General features: G+C 33.2%; 1 protein-coding gene and 1 pseudogene across 1 annotated transcript in view; one reads left to right on the forward strand and one right to left on the reverse strand.

Annotated features, from left to right (window-relative positions):
- Positions 1–26,263, reverse strand: part of Slco6a1 (solute carrier organic anion transporter family member 6A1) — a 118,530-nt gene that overhangs the window by 68,058 nt on the left and 24,209 nt on the right. The window contains exons 2-4 of the mRNA XM_026395028.2: positions 14,848–15,108; positions 10,054–10,236; positions 8,042–8,138 (exon numbers count right to left, since the gene is read on the reverse strand). Coding sequence (XP_026250813.1) covers positions 8,042–8,138; positions 10,054–10,236; positions 14,848–15,108 — 541 coding nt within the window. The remainder of the gene's footprint in view (positions 1–8,041; positions 8,139–10,053; positions 10,237–14,847; positions 15,109–26,263) is intronic.
- LOC113187298 (small ribosomal subunit protein uS13 pseudogene) lies at positions 6,624–7,081 on the forward strand (annotated as a pseudogene).

A 26,263-nucleotide genomic window follows, 5' to 3' on the forward strand; every position in this document is an offset into this window, starting at 1 on the left:
AATATTAACCACTTGCCAAATATTTATCTTGTACATATTTTTCTTATTACATAGGTTGTCTATTTACCCTATTGATTATTGTCTTTGCTGTGTAAAAGCTTCTTCATTTTATGTAAACCCATTTGTCAATTTTTGCTTTTATTTCCTGTGCTTTTGGGGTCTTTTCCTAAAAATCCTTGCCCACTCTAATATACTGAAGACTTTCCCTTTTTTTCTAGTAGTTTCATGCATAGGTCTTTAATTAAAATCATTTATACACTTTGAGTTGATTTTTGTAGCTGATAAGAGGTAAGAGTCTAGGTTCATTCTTCTGCATATGGATATCCAATTTTCTCACCACCTTTTCTGAAAACACAGTCCTTTCTCTAATGCATGTTTTTCATACCTTTGTCAAAAGTTGGCTGTAAACATGTAAGTGTATTCTAGGCTTTTTATTCTTTTCAATTTGTTTGTTTTTCAATCAATACTATAGCTTTAATTACTATAGATTTGTAGTGTACTTAGAAGTGAAAGTAGTTTAATGCTTTGTTCTTTTTGCTCAACATTGGGACATTTGGAAATATGCTGTGCTTCCATATAAACTTAGGATTGCCTTTTTAGTTCTATGAATAATGCCATTGGTATTTGGATATGTTTTGCATTAAATCCATAGATTGCTTTGGGTAGTATGTACATTTTAACAACATTGATTTTTCTAATTCATGAACTTACAATGTATTCTCACTTATTTTTCTGAACCTCTGCAATTTCTATTGAATAATTAATATTATGTTTCATCATTTTAATTATAGAGATCTATCACTTCTTTGGTTAACTTGATTCCTAGGTATTTCTGTAACTATTGTCTTGGCATTGCTTTCTTGATTTCTAATTCAGATAATTTGCTATTGGCATATTGCAATATTGCTAAATTTTGTGTTCTGATTGTGTACTCTGCAACTTCACTGAATTAGATCATTAGTTATAATTGTTTTTTCATGGAATCTTTGGGACAGTTCTGTCAGATCATGTTATTTGTAGACAATAATGATTTGATTTCTTCACTTTGTACACCCTTTATTTATTCTCTTACATGATTATTCTGACTAGAACTTGCAGTATAACATGAAATAAAACTGGTAAAATGGCATCCTTGCCTTGGTCTATATCTTAGAAATATTTCATTTTTTCCTTATATGGTACGATGTTAGTTGTTAGTCTGTTATATATACAGCCTTTATTATCTTTAAGTACATTTTTCTATAGCTAATTTGTTCAGAATTTTTATTATATAAAGAAACGTTGGATTTTATCAAATGCTTTTTCTGCACCTGAGAGATGATCATATGTCTTTTTCCTTTATTTTATTGATGTATATTTATTGATTTGGCTATATTGAACTGTGCATATTGATTTGAGTATATTGGTTTTGGTATGTTGGATTACTATTTAAATTTGTTTCAACAATTTTTAAAAAATTTTCTTCTTGATTCTCCTTGACCCATTGGTTGTTCTAGAATGAAGTATTTCCATTTATTTTTGTAGTTTACCATTTTTTTTCTTGTTATTTGTTTCTAGTTTTATTGCCTGGTAATTGGAAAAGATACTTGGTATGATTTCAATTTTTAAAATTTTTTGAGACTTGTTTTATGATATACCATATGATTTATAGTGGAGAATGGTCTATATGCACTTGCAAAGAGTCTGAATTTGAAGTTGTTGGATGAAATGTTCCATAGATGTCTGTTGGGTCCATTTGGTCTTGGGTGCAATTTAACTCATTTTTTTCTTCACTGATTATCTGTCTGGATGAACTGTCTATTGTTGAGAGTGAGACGTTAAGCATATACTACTATTATTCTATTTGGGTCTCTCCCTCTACATCTATTGATATTTGCCTTATATATCTGGATTCACTCATATTGGAGGCAAATGAATTTAGAGTTGTTATTTCCTTTATTGAATTGATTCCTCTATCATTGTAAAATGATTTTCTCTTTTTATTCTTTTTATGTAAAACCTATTTTATCTGATGTAAGTACAGCTACTCCTGCTTTCATTTCCCATTTGGCATGTAATATTTTGTTCTGTGTCTTTATCTTCAGTCTATATGTGTGTTCTCAGAGATAATTTCTTGTAAACAATACATACTTGAGTCTTTTCTCCTTCTACTTCTTCTCCTCCTTCTTCTTGACTTTGTTTTATCTTATCTGTCATTTGCTGTCTTTCAATTGTCCAATCGAGTCCATTTACATTTAGGATAACAATTGGTTAGATAAAGTCTTACTAAAATGATTCTACAACTTGATTTCTAATTTTATTACACTTCCTTTCCTTCTCCCCTTTTTAGTCTTCCTTCTCATTTAAATGAATTACTCTAGTCAGGTGTTTAGTTTGCTTGTTTATAATTTTTTATTTGTCTAATACAGATTTTTGCCTTGCTTTTAACCATGAAGTTTATACTAAATATATTTTGATTACAGCAAGCTATTTTGAAATGAGAGCAACTTACCATGATTGTAAAGTTAAGAAAGGAAACAAAAGAAAAATTGTACAAATAAAAATCTCCACATTTTTGCTCCATTCCTTCTACTGTCTGAACTTTTGATGTCCCATTTTACATCTTTCTATGTTGCTTAATACTTAATGTATTAATGTAGTTATTATTGTTAAATGTTTTGTATTTTAGTCTTAGTACTAAGGGTATAAATATTTTGTATGCCATGTTTAAAGTAATATAACATTATGAACTTGTCCATATAATTATTTTTACACATGAGTTCTATATCTTCCTATTTTTTTCTTACTCATTAATATCTCTTTTAGTTCGAGAAACATTTTTTGGCATTTCTTGAAGGATATATCTGATGGTCATACATTGTCTCAGATTTTTGGAAATTTTTTTCCTCTCTCTTTCTTTTTAAAGAGAGAGAGAGAGAGAGAATTTTAATATTTATTTTTTAGTTTTTTCGGCGGACACAACATCTTTGTTTGTATGTGGTGCTGAGGATCCAACCCGGGCCACACGCATGCCGCTTGAGCCACATCCCCGGCCCTCTCTTTCATTTCTAAAGGATAGCTTTGCTAGGTATCAAGAGGATAGTTTCTTAAAGTATCTGAAAAGTGGGGGTTTTTTCCTTTTAGTACTGTAAAAATTTCATTCCACTTTCTCCTGTCCTACAAGGTTTCTGCTGAGAATTATACTATCAGATAAATTGGGACACACTTGTCTGTTATTTATTTTCTTTTGCTGATTTGAGAATACTCTCTTTAACTACAAATCTTTGAGAGCTTGATTATAATATATCTTGTGTATACCTGGTTGAATTAAATCTGATGTATGGTTTTTGACCATTCCATACCTGAATAATTGTATCTTTCTCTAGGTTTGAGTAGTATTTATTATATCTTTAAGTAAGTTTTCTTCACTTTTGACATTCTCAAGTCTTGCTTGAATTCCAATAAACCTAATATTTTCTCTTTAATCATGTCCCAAACTTTTCAGAAGCTTCATTTTCTCATAGTTCTTTTTCTTCTATTCCTACTGTCTATTCAAATAGCCTTTGTTCAAGCTCACTAACTCTTCTGCTTGACCTATACTGCTCTTGATGTCTTCTATGTTTTTAATTTCACTTAATTTAGCTTTCAGCTCAAGAATTTATTTTGTTTGTTCCAATCTCTCCTTAAGTTTCTGTCAGCGTACTGGATCATGCATTTGTGTTTTCTTGAGGTTCATTAAGTTTCCTTAAAACAGGTGTTTTAAATTCTCCACCTGAGGGCTGGGGACATAGCTCAGTTGGTAGAGTGCTTGCCTTGCATGCACAAGGTCCTGGATTCAATCCCCAGCACCACAAAAAAAAAAAAAAAAAAAAAAAATCTTCACCTGAGCATTCATCCATATTGGGAGCTATATATGGCCAGATTCTGTACTTTATTTTGACCTGTACGTTAGGCCATATTTCCCTGGAACTTTTTGATGCTTCTTTGTGTGTGACATGATCTATGCATTGAAGGATTAGATATTTATTCCAACTTTATTAATATGGCTGTGTTTGTGTCTATCTTTCCAAAGTTTCTAACCAGTGTTTATGTTTGAGTCAACAGTCACTTCTCCTGTTTGAACACTAGATGGCAACCGAAGTCCAAGTTTGCCAAGAGTCCATTGTTATTGTGATGTAGCTGTTTTAGGGCAATCCAACCTGGTATTGTCCTAAAATTTCAGTTGATGTGTTGTTTAGCATAAATTTGGGGAATATCTCAAAATGATAATCCATCACTACAACCCTTTCCCTGGAGTCAAGGTAGGCCCAAATGCATTGTCCATAGTCACTAGCCTGTGGTCAGGCACTATAAAGTTCTGATAGCTCTGGGCTCCTATTTCATGAGTGTGCACCCATTTCCCTTTTCTTCTCTCAATTATTCTCTCTGTATTGTGCTGCCTGGGTTTAGGTAGGAATGTGGTGGTCAGTCCAGTGGCCCTCCATACCTCAAAACTTGATTCCACCTTTAGTCAATAGCCTGCCAATACCCCCACGTCAATAGGGCAGAAAGGACCAAGGACCATACAAATATGAATGCCAACTTCTGTGGAGGACTCATGGCCCCAAGACTGTTGCAACCAGTCACAGGTAAATTCTGGCTGTAATAAAACTCCGATAAACTAAAATATTCATATAGCTGGCATAGAGCTGTTATAGGCTCTGTCCATAGGCACTGACTTGGGCATATAGCTATTAGGATCTTGATAGTGTTTGATTTTATTATTCTGACACTGAATTCCAAGTCAAAGTCCTGTCTAATTTTCCAAAATGGATCTCATTTGACATAATCTTGGGCACTATATGCTGCCTAAGGTTGAAGGGGTGCTGGGGAAGGCAGTTTCTATGCCATCAAGGTTGATGCTAAGCTGGATCATACATAAATCTCACTGAGGGATCTACCCTGTCTTGTAGAGGGGCATGACTCAGGCCTATTCCAAGGATAATAACCTGATGTAGGTTGAAACACGACACTATTCTACCAGGGCACAAGTTTCATAGGTTTCTGCCTGATGTTGGGGTAGTTCTAGGGTTTTTATTTGTTAGCTCTGGGTTGAACATAGGGACCTTTGGTTTTCTTTCAGTATAGCTTTCACTGAAGTCACTATTAATACATCTCCAATAAATAATTAAACAAAATCTTAATATATATATTTTATGTAGCAGAATAAAAATTAGAGCACAAATGAATGCAACAAAGAATTTAAAAAAAGAGAAAGTCAACAAAATGAAGAATTGATTTTTTGAAAAACAACAAAATTAGTAAGACTTTAGATAGATAAATTTTAAAAAAGATGACTCAAATAATAAAAATTTGAAGTGAAATAGAGATGCTACAATGGATTCCACAGATATAAAAGGCTTGTGAATAATTATCTTACAAAAAGAATTAGATAAATTTCTAGAAACATAAAATCTACCAATCTGGATCATGAAGAAAAAGAAAACATTTGGAAATACCTGTAACTATTAAAAAGAAGAGTTGGTAATCAAAAAACCTTCCAAAGAAAATCCCAGGACAAGATAACTTTGTTGGATAATTCTATCAAATATTTAATTATGAATTAACAATAATCCGTCTATAACATTTCAAAAAATTTAAGGGGGAACACTTAAATTCATAATATTTTATTACCCTTACAAAAAATCATATGACCATACTACAAGAAAACTAGAATAATATTCCTGATGAATATTGGTGGAAAGACTATCCACAATATGCTAGTAAACCAAATTCAATAACATATTAAAAAGATTATACATTATAAACATTTCAGATTGATTACTGTAATGCAAAAATGGTTCAACATATAAAAATAAATCAGTGTAATAATCACATTAACAATATAAAGGGAGAAAAAGCCAAAGATCATGTCCATTGGTTAAGGAAAAATTTTGAAAATATTAAATGAAGAATAGAAGGTAATTACTTCAACAGAATAATAACCATGAAAGAAAAGCCCACAGCTAACATACTCAGTGTGAAAAACAGAAATCATTTCCTCTGAAAGTTTGAGCCAAAGATATCAAGCAAAAAAAGAAATAAAAGGCATATGAGCTGGAAAGGAAGAAGCAAAATTATCTTCATTCATAGATGACATGATCTTCTATGTAGAAAAATCTAAGGATTACACACATACACATACAAACTGTTCAGTAAACAAACTTAGTAATGTTGCAAAAGGTGAATGACACAAAACATCTTGTAATTTTATTTGTGAAAAAATCACAAAACACTGACATGAGAAATTGAAGAAGTTCCATATACTGAAAAGATGTCTATATTTATGGAATGAAACAACATTATAGAAATCCTCTAACAAAGCATAGGGCAAATATCTTAGGGCATTATTTCTTCCACAGGCAACAAAGTAAAAATAGTGCAATAAATCCAAATTAAAAACTTCCATGTAGTAAAGGAAACATTAATCAGAGTAGAAAAATAATCTAAAAATGGGAGAAAATATTTGCAAACCATATCTTGAAAACAATAATATCCAAAATACATAAAGAACTCCTTGGGCAAAGGACTTGAATAGATACATCTCAAAAGAGGATATATAGCTCTTCCACAGGAGGCCTACACGCTGCTGCTCTGCTGCCTCCATGTCTCTAGTGATTACTGAAAAGTTCCAGCACATTTTGCAAGTACTCAACACAAACATCGATGGGCAGTGGAAAATAGCCTTTGCCATCACTGCAATTAAGGGTGTGGGGCAAAGGTATGCTCATGTGGTGTTGAGGAATGCAGACATTGACCTCACCAAGAGGGCAGGAAAAATCACTGAAGATGAGGTTGAACATGTGACCACCATTATGCAGAATCCACCACAGTACAAGATCCCAGACTGGTTCTTGAACAGACAGAAGGATAGAAAGGATGGAAAATACAGCCAGGTTCTGGCCAATGGTCTAGACAATAAACTCCAGGAGGACCTGGAGCAACTGAAGAAGATTAGGGCCCACAGGGGACTGCGCTACTTCTGGGGACTTCGTGTTCAGGCCAGCACACTAAGACCACTGGGCCCAGCGGCCGCACTATGGGTGTATCTAAGAAGAAATGAGTCTTTAGGCCTTTTCTGTTAATAAATAGTTTATATACCAATGGCAAAAAAAGAAGATATATAAATGGTCAAAAAGCATATGAAAAGGTGGTCAACATGATTACTCATCAGGGAAATGCAAACCAAAACCATAATGAGATATTACCTCACACCCAATAGGATGGAAGCTATCAAAACAACAAAATGATAACATGAAGATAGTAAGTATTAGAAACAATATGGGAAACTGGAGCCCTCTTGGTGAGGTCAATGTTATAGTTGGTGCAATTGTAAAATGGCCCAATCACTACACAAAAGCAATGTGAAACATCTTCAAAAAATTAAAAGAAAATTACCAAATGATCTACTAATGATATGCCATAGAATTTTCTTAATCCTCTAAAAAGAAGGAAATACTGTCACATGCTATAACATGCTCAAAAATTGAGCCTATTTTTTTTAAGTAAAACAAGCCAGTCACAAAATAAATCCTATGTGATTCCATTTATATGAAGTATTTAATGCAGCCAAACTTTTAGAAAGAGGAGTAGAACAATGGTTGCCAGGGACTAGAGTAGGGGAAAAGGGAGTTGTTAAATGGATATAGATTTAATTTTGCAAGACAAAAAGTTCTAGATACTGTTGTGAACAGTGTGCATATTTTTAACACTACTGTACTGTACACTTAAAAGTGGTTAAGATGTTGTGGGGTTTTTTGTCATAAAAAAAGCACATGAAAAATTATTTGTAAGGTTTTCATAATAAGTAATAGTTTTAATTATATCTCAAGCAGTAAAATATATAAATGTATATTTTAAATGTACTTAATTTTAGATACATGTGCATATCAGTCACTTTTGCTTACATTTCTAAAATGTTTATTACAAATTAAATATATATGTTTTGTTATAAGCTATGGTATCTACTCAACAAACATTTTATGTAACATAATCTGAAAGGAAAAGGAAAAAAATGGCTTACCTTTCGTGCAAGCTGTGATTCTTAGGGGCCCTAAGTAGTGGTGCTCCCATTACATGACCCACACCATATCCCAGTGTTGATGAAGCATCCCCAAAACCTAGAAAATGAATACTGAATATGAAGCAGCTTTACAAACCAGCTTTGTCATGAGATAATAAGAATGACCTAAATGGATTACTTCTGTAGTTTTTTTTTTTAAATAACATTCTGTGTTAGTCCAGAGAAACAGACTAATAAAAGATGTTTTTATATATAGGAGGGTAGAAGAGAGAAAAATAAAAGAGAGAAAAAAGAAAGAGATTTTAAAGAATTGGCTTATATAATTATAGGACTGAGCAAGTGACAAATTTGTAGAGTAGGCCAACATGCTGCAAATTCAAGTGAGAGTTGACATGGCAGTCTTGAGGTAGAATATCTTCTTCCTCAGGAAACTTCAGTATTTACTGTTACAGAATTAAATTAATTGGGTCAGTCCTCTCCACATCATGGAGCTTATCTGTTTCATTCAAAGTCTACAGATTATAATATCAATCATCTAAACCAATATTATCATAGAAACATTTAAACTAATGTTTGAGCAAACAACAAGGTGTCATAACCTAGATAAGTTGGCACAAAAAAGTGACCATTACACCTATCATCCAATCAAGTATTAGAGACACTCAGGTAACTTAATTATGTAATTCATTATATCTAACATAATATATTTAATATAACACAAACGTATTTATATTAAATATAAACATAAATTTAGTATATTTCCCTTAATAAAGTTCTATAGGATGACAATACGTTACACCATCACCTTTGTATACTTCACCTTAGCTGCCAGGGTGGAAGGAAGTAGAAATATAGTAGGCTTGCTGCTACATTACAAAGGAATGTATTTTTAGTTGCTATTCAATATAATTAAAAATAAAACAAAAATATTTGCTGCCACTCTTAACATTAGTAAATGATTGCAAATATTTTTGGTGAAAGTAGATATAAATATGAATATCTTCTACTTTAGTTTATTAACATATTTTAGTAATTTATACACTTTTTTGTCTCTCATGGAAAATCATTATTCCAGTGCAAAATACTACTTAGTCACCTTCATATAAAGTATATAAAAATAATTTTGTATTTTTCCTTAAAAATGATATTTAGATAACTCTGTACAAGTAGATGATCTAAGCAGGATCAGAATCTATTTCAATATAAAAATGGATAAATTTTCCTGTGAAATATCTAGGGTTACTTATCATAGGACATAGAAGCATAGAATGCTATAAATAGGGTTGACTATATGATATTCTATTAAATGGCATATCATTTGTCTCCTATGATGAACATGATTATGTTTTTAAATTATCTTAAAAATGTCAAAAGACCTAAAAGTGATTTTTGTTAAAAGAACTTAATACAATGATTATTTTCAGCACCACAATAAATCTGGTGCTAAAGAGGCATCTAATAATGTCCTATTCTCATTATGAACATAAGGCAACAGCTTCCCATCTGTATCCCCAGAGTTTAAAAGTAACAACTAATCAGGCAATTTAATCCAATGTTTTTTAGATTTTTTTCCTTGGAGAAATGAACATCAGCCTGTATAGACTGAACTGAAAAGAAAGACAATAGATGGATGAATAACAGTTTTTATTATTTTAAAAGTACGCAGTTTTCCATTTTTCTACATATTTTCAGTGACATTCAGATGACTTGTCTAGAATTTCAAATCTCAAGTCACTCTTCAGAATTAAGTGTTTCAGTGTGGAATTTTTTGTTTTGGTTTGGTTTTTGTAGTGCTGGGAATCAAACCCAGGGCCTCATGCATGGTAGGCAAGTACCCACTAAAGTACATTCCCAGCTTTCAGTGTAATTTTGAAAATAAGCATACAAGTTAACACTTAACATATATAATGTTATAACAGGGCCAATAGAGAGTATTTTTATATCAGTTAAAATATATATTTTAAAATGCAGAAAGTAAATGGGCCAATAATATTAGAATCAGGGGAACTTGCCTAAATAGAAGCCAGAGGAGTGCAAAGGAACACTGTCGTCAACGAAGGTAATTCCAAGGATATAAAGAGGCATTCCTGCTATTCCCAGCACAATCTGCCCGAAGGTGGAGAAATATACATATTTTGATTGGAATGATTCGGATCTGGTGCAAGCATCCAGAATCTTCATTGGATTGCAAATATCTTTTGAAAAAGATAATTGTATTTTGTTAAATGAATTCAAAAGTTAAATATACAAGAAATATGAAATATTCTTTATCAAACATTTTTCTTCTACAATCTGTTGCCACCATTATGCTTTTATCTTTTAGATATACTTTATTTGTATTGAATGTAGTCCTATGATTAATCATATTCTCAGAAAAAACGCTTTAATAAAAAAAATTTGTGGGAATGCCAGAAGAGATGCACATATTGTAAACCAAAATTTAAATGTTCACGCATGATTGTATTCACACAATTATATGTGCCTAAGCATTTTTATACATATATATTTATACACAATGTAACAAATATTACAGTCATTTCCTATTAATTTTGCATCCTGTTCCACAAGATGCAAACTTCTAATTTTCTGAATCATTAAAGCTTACTTTCTGAGTTCAGTTCTATATTCATTTCTTTAGTGATCTTTATATTAAATTTGTCATTCTGATAAAATAATGTCCCATTTTAGACCGACTAACTTCTAGAACATAGGATCATAAGGACAGGATATAACATGATGAAAATTTCTTGATGCTAGAGTTATTATAAGGTCATTCATCCATGAGATTTAAAGATCCTTTAGTTCACAGGATAGTTCTTATGATTTTTTTAATTCATTAGGTTATAAAAAATGCTAAATAAGTTTTTGTGTGATTTCATTTGTTATTTTACTTTGGTCAAGTTAGGCAATTGTTACTAAATCATATTATTATGGTTGAAATTTAACAAATACTTTCAAAATATTTTGAAAAACCTAGTGAAAAACTTAGTGAAGTACAGATTGCAATATGGTATAACATCACCTTTTCATCTGACTTAGTTTCCATGGAATGATATTTGACTCCATAGCAAATGGGAAAAGGCTCTAGGATTGTGATTAAATGTTGATGGTTCATTTTATACAGACAAATTGACTTGCAGTAATAACAGTATTAGTTTGGAATATTTGCAACATGCTTTTTAATTTCTCAAACTCCTGTTGTTTATGGAAGCCTACCTGCCTTAGGATGCTCATTTTAAAAGTCAAATCTAAGTAAAAACTTTTCATAATTGGATTTTCAAGCATCTATACTCTAATCATCCCTATCTTCCCAGCTCACTTATTTTTGCAACCTTATTTCTGTAGTCCTTAAAACTCATCAGGACTGGTAATCTATTCACCCTGCTCCTTTTCACTAGCCCAGTGTCACATTCCTTCTATCATAATCATCTCAACCTCTGTAGTCCTTTGCTATCTTTTACATCATGCAATTCCTTAGTAAAATTGCAACCCTGGTCAAATTACTTTTTTCCCTACTCTATATTTTCATTTTGAAATTGGTCATGACTGGAGAAAAACACACATCCATTAGAAATCCCACACTGAATTCATGATAAATAAATTCAAGGAGGTCCTTCAGGCTCCTGATAATCATAAAATCTGTCCCTGCCTTCTCCTAGAAAATTCATCTTGTTCATTTCCCTTCTCCTAGGGTTCATACTCCCAAGCTTCCTGTTGACCAATAGAAAGAAGCTAATCTTTTAATGACATTCATCATATTAAAATAAATAAATAAACAAACATAAAAACTCTACTTAGGACTATAAACTATATGGCTATGGCAAATAGCAAGCAAAAGAGAATTTCAAATAGGAAGGAATAATCAATATTATGAAATGCTGATGAAAGTTCAAATCAAAACACATAAAATTTCATTACATTTGTGAAAAAAATTCTGTTGCAGTATTTAGAGTGGAAGCCATGTTAAAGTGGACTGAAGAAAGAATGGGAGATTAAATCAGAAAGCAAGTACAATTCTTTCAGAAAACTCACCTGTGAAAATCAGGAGGTTGAGAAAAGTGATGAAAAAGAGGACTACCAGTTATGTCTATTATTGCTGATATTGTTTAATACTAGGAAGAAACTTCAACAAATTACAGTGCCAATGAGTGGGATGATTGAGAAGAAAAATTTGTAGAAAAGCGGGGAAGGAGATCACTAAGAGGAATAGTTTCCGGAGAGGCAAGGGAGCACAGAATGGTTAGCAGAAGTCATACCTTTATTCCACAGGAAAGAAGAAGTAAAGAATATCAACCAATGAATACATGTGGAATTATAAACCCTCTGAAAATAAATTAAGGCAGTTTTCCTTTATGAAAGTGTACTTTCCATCCAACACAGAACATCAGAGTTAAGTGAGGAAAGTCTAAACTGCTTGTGAATTATGGAACACAGTGTTTTTAGGTTGAGCAGATCCATTTAAGAGCAAAATGAACAACTGAGGTTGACATCAATGAATTTATTGTAGGATTCATAGGCGGCAATCTAGTTATAGCTAAAGGAAATTTATGTGGTTCAGTGAAAAGGCTTTCCAACCAGGGACAAAAACAGAAAAATGAAAAAAGAGAGCTTAGGAATTTGATTCAAGTGTACATACAATACTTCTAATATTTCATGTTGAGGAACATAAGACAAGCTACAAATGAAGGGAAATTATAATGAGGATCTGAGAAAGAAAGTAGGTGTCACTATCCTGGAGGTCCCAGTGAATTTTGCCTTCAACATATGAGTAAGTAGGAAGAAGTGGGGGTGTAATATCAAAGAGCTGGATAATACATGCTGAAGAAGTTCTCATAATAGTGACAGTGCACTGATACCAGGGCACATGTGGATGGTCCCTGAAATATAAAGCTTTAGTAACTAAAGATGAGAATGTGGAATTAGTGTTTCCATGAGTTCATGGAGAAAACTCAGTTCTACCTTTTCAAGGATGTGTGAAGTACAATATCTGCATGCTGGTTGAGGCACAGTCTTGGGGATTGGCATGTCATCAGTAGAGATATCTGTGATAGGCATGGTAAGCAGAGCCAGGGAATAGGAAATGCTGGTAAATGGGAGGCACAGCACCAAAGAGGTTCAGACCACTCAAAAGGGAAGAAAAGAAACTAACTCAAGGGTACACAGAGGACAGAGTAGGAAGATATTCAGACAAGACAAGAAGGATGTGGGAAAGGGACAGAACAAAAGAATACAGAACTCACTGTCTGTGTGTGTATGTGAACTAGATATGAACTTAGAGTTAAAAGTTGTTATTTAATAAATAAACTTTCAAATGCAATAAGAAAAATATCTGTTTAGACAGATGCTTGAAGAGAGCACTTCTACAAATAAATTTATTTCTCTTTTATTCAGTTTATTTCAACTTCTGTGGTATCAAGCAGAGTCACCCAGTAAATACATTATATATTATTATGTGAATTGTATGCATCTAATCACAAGCAAAAACTAAAATATGTTATCTACATGGTATAAACAAGACATAAAAGGAAGAAAGATCATACTGCTTTACTGCCATGACTCCTACTGAGTACTGATCAGAATTTTTACTATGTATAAAGCAATTGTTTCCTAAGGTTTTATTCTTCTGAACAGAATAAAAGTTAAAGGAAAGTTAGGAATTAAATGTTTTCCATTCCCTTCTTGCCTTAAGTCATTTTCTCATTTAACCATAAGTCTGTTCTATAAATATAAAAAAGGGATATTTTATATTTCTTATATTGATATAAATAAATTATACAGTATATAACCATATTTATATATTACTTTTGTTGTATTAATATGAACTATTTTTGAATTTAATATGCTATAAACACACATCATAAATATACTATAAAACACTTTGTACATATCACAAGCATTTATACACTTGTACAGTACACAGAGACCTCCTCCTACCTTTTTTCGCTATGTCTTGCTGAACCCAGTTTAAAGTTGCCAAAATGGGCAAATGCATTCCATCACATATATAAACCTGTACATGATAAGAAGGAATCTGATACAGTACTGTCATAAAAAATTCAAGGAAACTTCAGATGCCTTTTTCTGGTGGGAATAGTGAAAAGATGGTAGAATAATTTTTTTTTTTTTTAATGAACAAAGGGCTGGGATTGTGGCTCAGTGGTAGAGCACTTACCTAGCATGTGTGAGGCACTAGGTTCAATCCTCAGCACCACATAAAAATAATAATAATAATAAAGCTTTGTGTCCAACTACAACTAAAACAAACATTTTAAAAAAATAAACAAAGGGAAGAGGCCACCACCTTCCCCGATTCAAGTACTAAGTCAATGAGCAGGTCCCATTTTGAAATGATGAGAGTAACTACAATAACCTTCCTTTATTTGTGTGTAGGCTTGTTTATATTTGAGCTTGTGTGTGCATTTACATGTATGTATGTCTGTTGAGGCGAGAAGGAAGAGATTAATTAAACCATATTGTGGAAGACAAAAGGAATCATGAAAAATTCTCAAGAGATTCATAGTTATATATATGAAAATTAATAAAAGAGAAATAATCTCATAAAGTAATTATTCCAAATGTTCTTTCCTCTCCTTCCCAAGCCCATTAGTTAATATGAAGGGTATATGATCATGACATAACTGTTCACTAGGAAACTTCAAGTAATTAGTCAATAAACTTAATTATGTGAATCAATATCAATGTATCCGTATATAAACAGATAGGCATCATAGACTATTTCGAGTCCCCGAGCCAATGATTTAAATGAATATTGATTTGAGGCACAACAGTATATTTGAAAATATTACCTGAAACTTCTTCCTCTAAATGAAGATTTTCAACATTCAAGTATGGATAAGCAAGTAAAAATGATGCAACTCCTATTAAAAAGGAGGACAGTGCAACCCATCTTGGTCTATTTCCTCTTGCTCCATAATATGCTACAAATATTGCTACCACGCAAGAGGAAACACCATAACTGAGTTTCAAGGCTAATTTCTGCATGATTCTCAGAGTGTAGTGCTCTTGAAAACTGTTAGCGCTCACGTCTATAAGACCAAAAATAATACCTAGAATATAAAAAGAAAAATGAAGACAATGATATGCATCTAAGAAACAAAATAGGTCACATTATAAACATTTCAAAGCAAACTTAATTTATATTGACTTACCTTTATTTTACATTCTTCTGAATGTTTAAAATCTATAGACATAATTAGTGATTATTTTTCTGACACTAATTGGTGTTAACTTTTAAGAAATATTCGCTAGCTGCATTTTGAAGTTACTTTTTAACTACCTCTATGAGTAATTTCTTGAAGATTATTCTTATTGTATTATTCAGTAGAACTGATCTTTATTTTACTGTGTTACATTTCAATTATTAAAGCATTTATAAATACCTTAATGAATGTTTATCCACCATCTAGAATTGAAAATGTAATGCTATCAGAATTGTTGAAACCAAACATAATTCAAATTCATCTATGTCTCTCCCCTCCATAACCGGCTTTCTGCATTTGAAGTTTACCATTTCTGTGTACTTTCACAATGTACTTATTCAATGTAAATAACACAGGGTATTGAAATGGTTCTATACTATGTGTATTTCTATCATTCAGTGTACAAATAATCATGTTAAGTTTTTTAGCCAAAAATAAGTTGATATAGGCGGGAAATGGTTCCAAAAGTAATACATTTATTGGAATGAAAGGGAAAGTGGTTACTAACTAAAACTCAAGATAACCCTGAAAGATTGCTTGAGCACAACCTTATGCTATGATGCTCCTGTTGGAACAGCACTCACTACCTTGTTTTTCAGGAAAACAGGAGCCCACATTCTTCCTAATGTTAGGCAAACCAGCTCAGTCACCTCCTGCTTCTGCTGCTCTTGCAGGTGCCAGAGACAGACCCGATGAGCACAGTGCTGCTGAACAGTACTCCATTGCTGCTGATGGAATCACATTAACTCCCAAATTTAAATCCAGGAATTTTCAATCATCCAGCATTGCTCCTTTGCTAAAACTGCCAACAGAAGCAGAAAGTACTAGAGGCTTCCCATTACCCCTTTTTACATCTATTGCCACAATCCCTTCAGTGGCAACATCTAGGTGAAATAAGACAGCTTTCTCTGGGCATGTCGTTTTTACACTCACTCTGCCAGTCCACTTGTAAATAGGAGTGAGTTCATGAGGGGAGTTTATAGCCCCCAGGCAAAAATTTTGCAGGGCTTTCCCTTGAGCCTACTTGGGACTCATTTTCACACTTCACTGCATATTTAAACCTCCATAACAAATAAATAACAATATCATCCTGTTTTTGCCTAACATGTTTCAACTATCAGTCATACAAAGATGCTCCCCCAAAAAACACACAACCTAATTAGACACCACATTCATCTCAGGGTAATAATTTTAGTCACAACCCTGAGAAGATTCCTTTGGCCTAAAAACAAAATGGCAATGGTAACTGCCAATAATAAAGCGAATATATCAGAGGCTTAACTAAATTTGTGAGGAATTCCACTGCCAAAGAAACCTCAAGACAGACTTTCAGCTACAATTAGTTTAACAGACCAATACCATCAGAAAACATGATAAAAATTTAACTGCACCCAGGAAAGGAATTTTCTTCAATTCTCACTGTAGATGGGGCCATGGAGGATAATGGCCAAGACTAGAAATATGTCCTGCCAGTAATTGTGACCATCTCTACAGAGGCAGTATTAATTTGCCTTTTAATTCACACACATTCTGTAACTTACACACAAATTTTTAAGGTTGTCTACTTTATGTAAAGTATAAACAAAAGAATAAAATGTGAAGGAGCAAAATAAAAAATTGGAATATATACATATGCAAACATATACGTGTACACAAAAATGTATACAGGATATATTTGTATGTATATGAATAAAAGGAACAAAAAAGAGAAAATATGTCACGGCTATAATTTTTATTTCACCAAATGGTTATAAGACCGCAGTTGTATTAATAACTTTCTTCTCCCTTTACTCACCCTTTTTTCTACTGCTTGATCCCAAATAACATGAATAGTTTGCTATTTCCAAGCATACACCTTATCCTATGAGACAGCATCTCAAATTTGTTGATTTTGTCTACCAGTTATGGTGTCTTGTGAGTCTTCAATTAAGCTATTATAATGATTGAGACAAGAGTTTCTGGTTATTGAGATAAGTTGGAAGGTCAGTGAATTCCATGAGCATGAACCAACTGCTCTACCTCTTTTGCTGTAAACTGAATTCTCAATCAGATGCAAAATGATGGTAAAATATTATCAGAAGATAGATAAGACATTCATTAAGTCAAATTATGGTAATGCTTACAGATCCCTGGTGTCAAAAGCAGAGCTCACATCCAAATAAGATCTGTTTTAGTGAGGACATATTATTGCCCACTCAATAACAAAAGCAGAAATATATAATCAACTTGCCTCCAGGTGTCTGGTTGGTTTCATCAAGGAATGGGGTTATTTCCTAGAGTATGCTGATTTGTTCTTGATTGAAGTGGCAAGGCAGGCTTTTGGCAGTGCAATACCCAACTCAACTTTGGTAAGGTAACGCCTTGCATTCGGCTCTTACATATCCTCCATGTTTGATGCAAATGTCACGATAGCCAAGAATTTACCAAACAGAAGTAGAATGGCTAGGGAAAGAGGCTGGCTAATAGTCATAGATGTTTATCTACCTCATTATTGAGTGTTCTCTTTAATGGATTTTTCTTTTTCTTTTTTTTTGTTAGTAGTAGCAGAGATCAAACCAAAGGGCACTTAAACACTGAGCCATATCCCCAGCTCTTTTATTTTTTTGTTTTTTAAAATTTTGAGGCATGGTCTTACAAGGTTGTTTACAGCATCATTAAATTGCTGCCTCCGAACCTGCAATCCTCCTGACTCAGCCTCCCGAGATGCTGGGATTACAGGTGGCACCACCACCCACACCAGCCCTAATGGAATTTTTTTCTTGATATTTAAACAGGACAATTCTGTCCATTTGGAGACATGCATCACTTATTCAGCATTCTACTCATCAAAATATTCAAACTCACAGGGAATGAATGGTCAGTATGGTATCTAGACAATGTGAGTTCTTCTTCAACATAGAAATGTTTTCAAAGCACAATTAAGAGATTTCTAAAATAAATGTCAGATGCCGTTCAAGCATTTATAGTTTAATTTGTTTAATTTCTTTCTTGATTTTGGAGGGATGAATTTTAAAATAATCCCATTTTTAAATGTTGTTTTTGGTAATTACAATTGAACAAAAGCTTCTAATATTTAAAATATAAAATTATTCATTTTTAAATATTTCAATTATGTATTTATTTCCAACTGGTTTTAAACAAAACTGAAACCAAAAGTTAGAGGACTTATTTATAAGACAGTTAAAAATCAGTATGAGACTCTGAAGTTGATTTATGAAATACTTATCCAAAGGTCCAACATTTAAAAAATTTCTTATTCAGAAGGAAAAGACAGGTAACATATAACAAGATGAATATATATATATATATATATATATATATATATATATGTACATATATATAAAATTGTGAATAAATAATTTAAATTTTGATGTAAAATATCACAACCTATTATCAGGCAATTATGAATACTTTCTTAAATTATGAATGATTTTTTTACATATTCAAATCACATTTGTACTTCACAGCTTTCTTAGTTCTGGAAAAACATTATTTTTTCCATGGTATTGTGAAACAAAATTTGTAGTACTTTCATTGCCACAGCAATGAGTTAATTCTCTCTCTGAAGTAAAAATTTATAAACCTGTAATAGCATTCACAATAGTTATTTATTTATCTTCAACAGAATTAATTTTCAAAGTTTTCTTAATTACAAAAATCAAATACTAATTGGAATAAACTGATTTTTCTATTTCAATTTCCTGATGGCAATATTTAACATTTTGAAAGATTATTCAGCAGATTTGTATCATTTGGTTTTCTTGTGGTTGGTTAATATAAACATGGCTCTTTGATGAATGGTAAACGACAAAACTTTACATGTCTTTGTCAACTTTCTTTTAATAACTTTGGAAGTCATTATGCCAAAAATTTTATTAGAAAATAAAAAGCATTACCAAACAACAAAATCAATAAATCATGGTGAAGTACACAGTACAATAATGAAAACATCATAGTAGCAAGAGTGCTTACATTATTTTTCATAGAGTTTGTAGTTGTGCCTTTCAGCTCTTACCTCCTACAGATACTTCAAGTACAACTAAATTATAATTTAAAGAGTTCCCTACTGCCCTTACAACAGACAGGCAGGCAACTGAATGCATCTTACAGGTTGCAGCATACACCAGGGCAAGTCTGTCTGACATACCCAAGTGGATGGCAGAACCAGCAGCACCAACAACTCCCCCAACCACCCAGTATTGTAAGGAGGTAATTTTAGGCACTTCAGATCACTTCATTATCAGGAAAATCCCTTTACACTGTACTGAAAAGAAAATTTAATAACACCACATGTGGACAAAGCATAGGAAAATTATGGGTTATTACTACCAATCTCTTTTTTTAATGTTTTAAATCTGTTCTTTTTACTGTCTTTTAGATTGAACCATTGACAAAGTAAGAACTCTATTCAACACACTTAATTTTTTACACATTGTAAAATAAGACCACAACAAAATTGAAGTGACTTCTATCACCCCAGCTTATTAAGATAAACTAGTAATGATATTTAGTCAAAAGGGAAGGGGGAATAATTATGATAGGCAACTAGGACACAGACATAAACTGGAACTACCTTAGGCAAACCAGAAGATATATTCAGCCTATTTAAATAGCACATTAAATAGGTTCCCCATATGATAAGGCAATTAATTAAATGAAGCAAGGAATAATTTCATAATGATAAAGAACACAATCCTATCACAATGATTATCAATATAGTAACAGAACTGCCAAATCATTAAAATCAAGTAAATAAAACAAAAAAATATAAATATAAATAAAGCAAAGAAAAAAGTCAATAATTCTCAAAATGTTATAGATCAAATAAGAAAATGAATAAAATAATAAAAAATTATCAGGTACCATCTTCCTAGATTTAGCAAATTTTAATTTTTTGCCTAATTTCTCATGAAAATTTCAAAATATTCCATTTTAAGATGTAAAATGTTAAGGTAAACTTGAACATGCTCTTTGGATATAGTTTCTCAAACTATTTAGTATACTTTTATAGTAAATTAAGTAATTCAATCCACCTATCAAATACTAAGAGATTTTTGTCTGTTCCTGCAATTTTTGACCCAAATATTTATGTTAAAAGTGTTTGTATAATTTTTTCCTTTCTATTGTTTACTTTTAGTTATTCATAAAATTTGGATTCATTTGACAAAACCATAAAACCATGGAAGACAATTTGCTCCAACTCAGTCCCTAGAACTTCCCCTTCCTCTCCCCTTCCTCCTCCCATTCCCTCCCTTAACTCCACTGATCTATATGCTATTTACTTGTAGTTCTGTTTTTGTTTTTGTTGTGTGTGTGTGTGTGTGTGTGTGGTGCTGGAGATCAAACCCAGGGCCTTGTGCATGTGAGGCAAGGACTCTGACAACTGAGATATATCCCCAGCCCCAGGTGTGTTGTGAATGTACACAATGGTGAGATTCATTGTGGTATATTCATATATTTATATAGGAAAGCTAGATCAGATTCATTCCACTGTCTTTCCTTTTCTAAAACTTTTTCCTTCCCTCCAATCCCCTTCATCTACTCCACTGATAGCTCTTCTATTTTTTTAATTCCAGCACCTTTATTATGTACTAGTTTCTGCATATCAGAGAAAACATTTAACCTTGGCCTTTGGGTACTGGGTTATTTTAGTTAGCATGATAGTCTCCAGTTTCGACAATTTAATGTAAATAATTCTTTTGTCATTGCAACCCATAGGTACTCTCATTTCATATTTTCATTAACAATAAGGTTATTACTACTTTCAAATATAATCAAATCATGGAACAAATTCCAAATGTCATATATTTAAGGGATTATGTCCTATATTTTTTGAAAAGTAGTTTTATCAGTTTGGGTTCATTTTGAAAATGAGAGAAACTGTTAAAATGCTACAATATAAGGGCTTCAGAGCTAGGGTTTACTTTCAAATGTTGGGAATGCTCAGACCCAGAAAATTCTGGAAGTCACTTAAAAATTCAGGAAAATTACAGGGAGTAGGTCAGGAGAAACAAACAAACAAAGAATGAAGGAGAGAAGCAAAGAAGTTTAGGAGTCCCTTTAATAGAAATGACTCTCACTGCTATTTTCCTTCAAAAAAAAAAATTGATGCAATGCTAAGTAATCTCAGAAAGCATCTACAACTACAGTAGACAGCAGCAGCTACGTGAGTGATTCTTCAGTGCTCACCAGAATACCCTCAACCTCAATTTTATATAAACTGCATGCAGACATCTCTGGAAAATGATAACTTTACCTCTCCTCATTTTCAATCTTCCACATCTCCCATGAGTTATGCTCAGTGGAAAACTCTAAAAAAGAATCACGTGGGAAAGGGGATTCTGAAGTGGTTTCCATCTTCTCTGAATTGCAGAGGATATTTAGAAGGTGGGGGGTGAAGGAGGGTAAATACAATGATTATGTTAACAACAGACAATCAGTATTGGATTTAAAAAAGACAATCAACCCGATGCTACTTTGAGATGGTTTTCTGAGAGAACAGAAATATTTCAGGTGAGCCCCAAACATTCACTGGACACTTTTCTCACTGTGGCACAGGAGGACATGAGAAGGATTGTCCACAGGATTGTCCACACTGTGGTCTGACTGAGCTGAGAGAGCAGAAATGAGACTTTAGAGATTCTAAAGAAGCTAAAACTTGAAAAACAGCAGCAGAGACAAGGGAGCCTTGCAAAGAAATTTGCAAGGGAAAGGCTGCATGTGGTCAGGATGATTCAGGAGGGTCTAGATAAAATCCACAAGCAGTAGAAAAGATTGACAGCCACTGAACTGAAGATGAATAGATATGTGTTTGATAGGAAATATGGTGCTGAAAACTATTAAAATCCTTACCTAAAAATAAAGAACCCCTATAAATATGCTAGGCAATCAACTGAGACACCAAAAAGGATACACTTTAGGATTAAGGAATTTGTACTTTAAAGGATCTAGATCCTGTCCCAAAGAAGACTAAAAACAGGCAGGATTGAGACAATATCCAAAACATTAAAAAAGAAGTGGTGACCCATAGTTTAAAAATAATTTTGATACCTAAAGCTTCAGCAAACACTAAACACAGCCTAACTCCTAGACAGATCAGCATGAAAACACTAAGGCCTATTTACTTCAGTTCCAGCTAACCAATGCAGCAAGACTGGCTTTCAGCAAAAAACTTGACAGGCAAAGACAGAAAACACTCTTAAGGAACAAAACAATCATGAAAACCAACTATAGCAGAGACTTTGAAATTAATACACTAAGAATCTAAAATAACTTTGCTTGACATGTTAAGGACTCTAATGGAAGAGTGGGCAAGTTGCAAGAACAGATGGATGATGTAAGCAAGATATGGAGACTCTAAAAGAAAATCAAAATTCTAGAAATCAAAAACTTTGATGGATTTATTAGTTGACTGTATACAACCAAGAAAATAATCAAAGAGCAAGCTTGAGAATATCCATAGCAAGTACTCTAAAAAGGAAGCAATGATGAAAGGGGGAAAAAGAGAATATTCAGGAATTGTGCAACAATTACAAAAAGTGTAACATAAAGTCCAAATATCAGAATGAGAAAGAGAAAAAGGAAGAGAAGAAATATTTGAAGTAAAAATGGCTAAAGATTTTTCCCAAATTAGTGACAGATACCAATCCATAAATTTGGGAAGCTCAAAGATAAAGAAGGATAAATATCATAAAATCTATTCCTTGGCATATGGAATTCAACTTGCAGAATATTAAAGATCAAGAGACAATTAAGAAATAAGCTGAAGAAAAAAGAATACTATACCTATCAAGAATCAAGCACAAGAATTTCACCAAATTCTACCACAAATCCTTCAAGACAGAAAAATTAGGGTGAAATATTTGAAGTATTGAAATAAAACCCCATTAACATAGGATCCTTTTCTCCATTAAAGTTCATTCAAAATTAAAGAGAAATAAAGATGTTCTCAAAACACATATTAAGAAAAGTGTGGGCTCGGTGCAGTGGCGAATGCGTGTTATCCCAGAGGCTTAGGAGGCAAAGGCAGGAGGATTGTGAGTTCAAAGCCAGCCTCGGCAACTTAGCAAGGCGCTAAGCAACTCAGTGAGACCCTGTCTCTAATATATATATATATATATATATATATATATATATATATATATATATATATATATACACACACACACACACATACATACATACACAAAATAGGGCCAGGGATGTAGCTCAGTGGTCTACTGCCCCTGAGTTCAATCCCTGGTACCAAAAAAAAAAAAAAAAAAACCAGAAAGAAAAAGAAAAGTGTGGGACTGAGAATATAGCTCAGTGATAAAATGCATGCCTGGCTTACATGAGACCCTGGGTTCAAATCCCAGCACCCACACACATACACACATAAGAAAATCACATTACCAGAAGAAAATTTTCACCAGTGCCTTGAAAGAAATTTCAAAAGAATATCTTCAGATAAAATGAAACTCAAGATCTCAAACTCAGATCTGTATCAGGAATAGAAGAATATTAGAGAAGAAATAAATTTCTAAATTATTTTAATTTGCTCATTTTAATTGATCTAATACAGAACTATTGATTCACACTAATAACAGAAACAATACATTATGTGATTTTAGCTCATAAATAAATTAAATGAATGACTAAATGAAAATTAAAACATAATATATTAGCAAGCTTAGAATGCAATTAGAACAACACTTACATAAAATATTATTACTTTAAGAGCCATAAAGAGAGCTATAAAATAAATAATCTAAGATACTTTCTTAAGGAGACAGAAAATTAACTTCAAATTATGCACAATCATGAAGGAAATAATAGAGGTCAGAGGGGAATAAATAAAACAGAAAAATTAAGAGGTACTGAGTGTCTGAATTAATGTAAGATATATTGTATGCTTGTATAACTATGTTAAAATGAATTCTACTGTCATATATAACTAAAAAGAACTTATAAAAATAAAAATATTTTAAAATTAAAAAATATAAATAAAAATTTAAAAAAGAAAAGAAAATCAACAGGCAAGACATAAAGAATAAAACCAACATTGGGGGAGTTAAGAAGGTGGAAAAGAGGTGCTCTTCACATGGCTCTGTGAGGAAGAAGAGTCATAGTAGCAAAGAAAATACTGAACTCTGAAAATAGGAAAAGGAAGAGCTCTAGGAACCAAGAAGGATTTGACAGGAAAACTGAAGAGAACAGTGAAGCAGAAACGTAACACAAACAAAAGTACAAGTAATTTGCAAATTTAGTCCAATATCCCTGGCAGCAGAAGACACCACAAACAGAAGGTTAAGGAAGAGTGGAAACTGGCAGCCCTGACTGCAGGAAAAAAACAGCAGTTCTCACAAGCTTCAAATCCATTAAGGGGTTTGGTCTGAAAGTAGTTCCTGCATGGCAAGTCAGCTTTGGAGAAGAGATCCATTGCATCATTCAGCAAACTGTCTGTGTGCTATAGTCAGGGCCATATTAATAAAGCCCTTATTTTTGGGAACTGAACTACTCTGGGCTTAGAAAATACAAAGCAACCACAGTTTGGGATACCTGGGGACATCCTACTGCAGTGACTAGATGAGAGATGGCCATGATTGACAATTGTGGAGAGGGGAGGGACTGTCATAAGTTCACTAAGCAGTGGTGAACACAGGTTGCAGAGGACACAATGGTCAGTGTTCTTACCTTCTGTGATGAAGAGCAAAATCAGTCATGAGTGGATTGGGGTTGGGGGACCTGGTTCTGAGTACACTGTGGAAGAGGTTGTTGGATCACTCAGTTGCTGAGTGATTCAAATGATTCCTCCAACCTCAGATGCATTTGAAGATACACTACTGTGGCCTGGTTTTTGCCCTACTCTCAGGTGCACCAACTGCAGGTCTCTGGAGCTAATGGTAGCCCACCTGAACAGCTTATAAATCTGGCAAGTATGAGTGGCTCACAGATGGCTCAGGTTGTCACCACATCCCAAGATTTGACACAAAAGCTTCTGAAATGATTTCACTCTGCCGTGGAAAACATTGCCTTAATTTTGTCTGGTGGGTAAGGCAGAGCAGAACTGAAACTGCATACTGCCCTAACTGGTTTAGTCAGACTCAGGGGAACACACCTGATTTTAGGTTTGGCTCCCACCCTTTCCCCAAGCCTAGCATATTTCAAATTTGAGGCACTAGAGAGAAGTGTTTCTAACACCTCAGCAAGGAATTTTTTTTTTCTTTTTCCCTTTTAACTACTTTATCTAATTTTAGCATTTAAATTCTTTAATTGGATTGTTTTTCCTCTCTTCTTTCTCATTCAATGCCCCTCCCCTTTTTCCTTTTTCTTTGTCTTTTGTCCCTTCCCTTGCCCTTTTTTCTTATTAATTTTCCCTATATTAATGTTTAACTCTGTATCTCTATTACCTCCGTTCCCTTCTTTTCTGTTATTACTGATGCTGTTCATATTGTTTCTATTATATGTTTATATCTGGATTAATTTTAGGTTTTTTTGTTACTGTTAGTTGCTAGGAATCAAGCTAAGTACTTTGAACATGTTGGGCAGGTGCTAACCATTGAGTTACATACCCACCCCATGTTGAGAGAAGTAGTACTTTGCTCAAGCCATGATCTAGTTCTACTCAGACTTTAACAGATATCTCAACACAAAGAATAGGAAAAAGAAAAACTCCCAGCTGAAGATCCAGCCCCAAGTAGTACAAGATAAAGGGAATTTGATGACCCTCTACTGGACGTTCACCCTCTTTGCAAAAAAATCACAACTGTTGTGATCACGTCACACACTCAGAAGCCTCTCAGCATGGGTCACTTCCACAATGTTATAGACTGTCAGTGATACCAAGCCCACAGGAGTAACCACAATGAGTACATCCAGGATAGTTCATTATCTACAACATATTTGCCTTAAGTACCAGAGGGTTCCTATTCTTGAAGTCCTACAGCAAAGGTAAGTCCCACAGATTCCAAGAAAACACACACAGTTGTAAACCCCACTATCTAATCACAGCTAAGGAAGC

The sequence above is a fragment of the Urocitellus parryii genome, chromosome 1, assembly GCF_045843805.1.
Source record: "Urocitellus parryii isolate mUroPar1 chromosome 1, mUroPar1.hap1, whole genome shotgun sequence".
Classification (NCBI taxonomy): domain Eukaryota; kingdom Metazoa; phylum Chordata; class Mammalia; order Rodentia; family Sciuridae; genus Urocitellus; species Urocitellus parryii.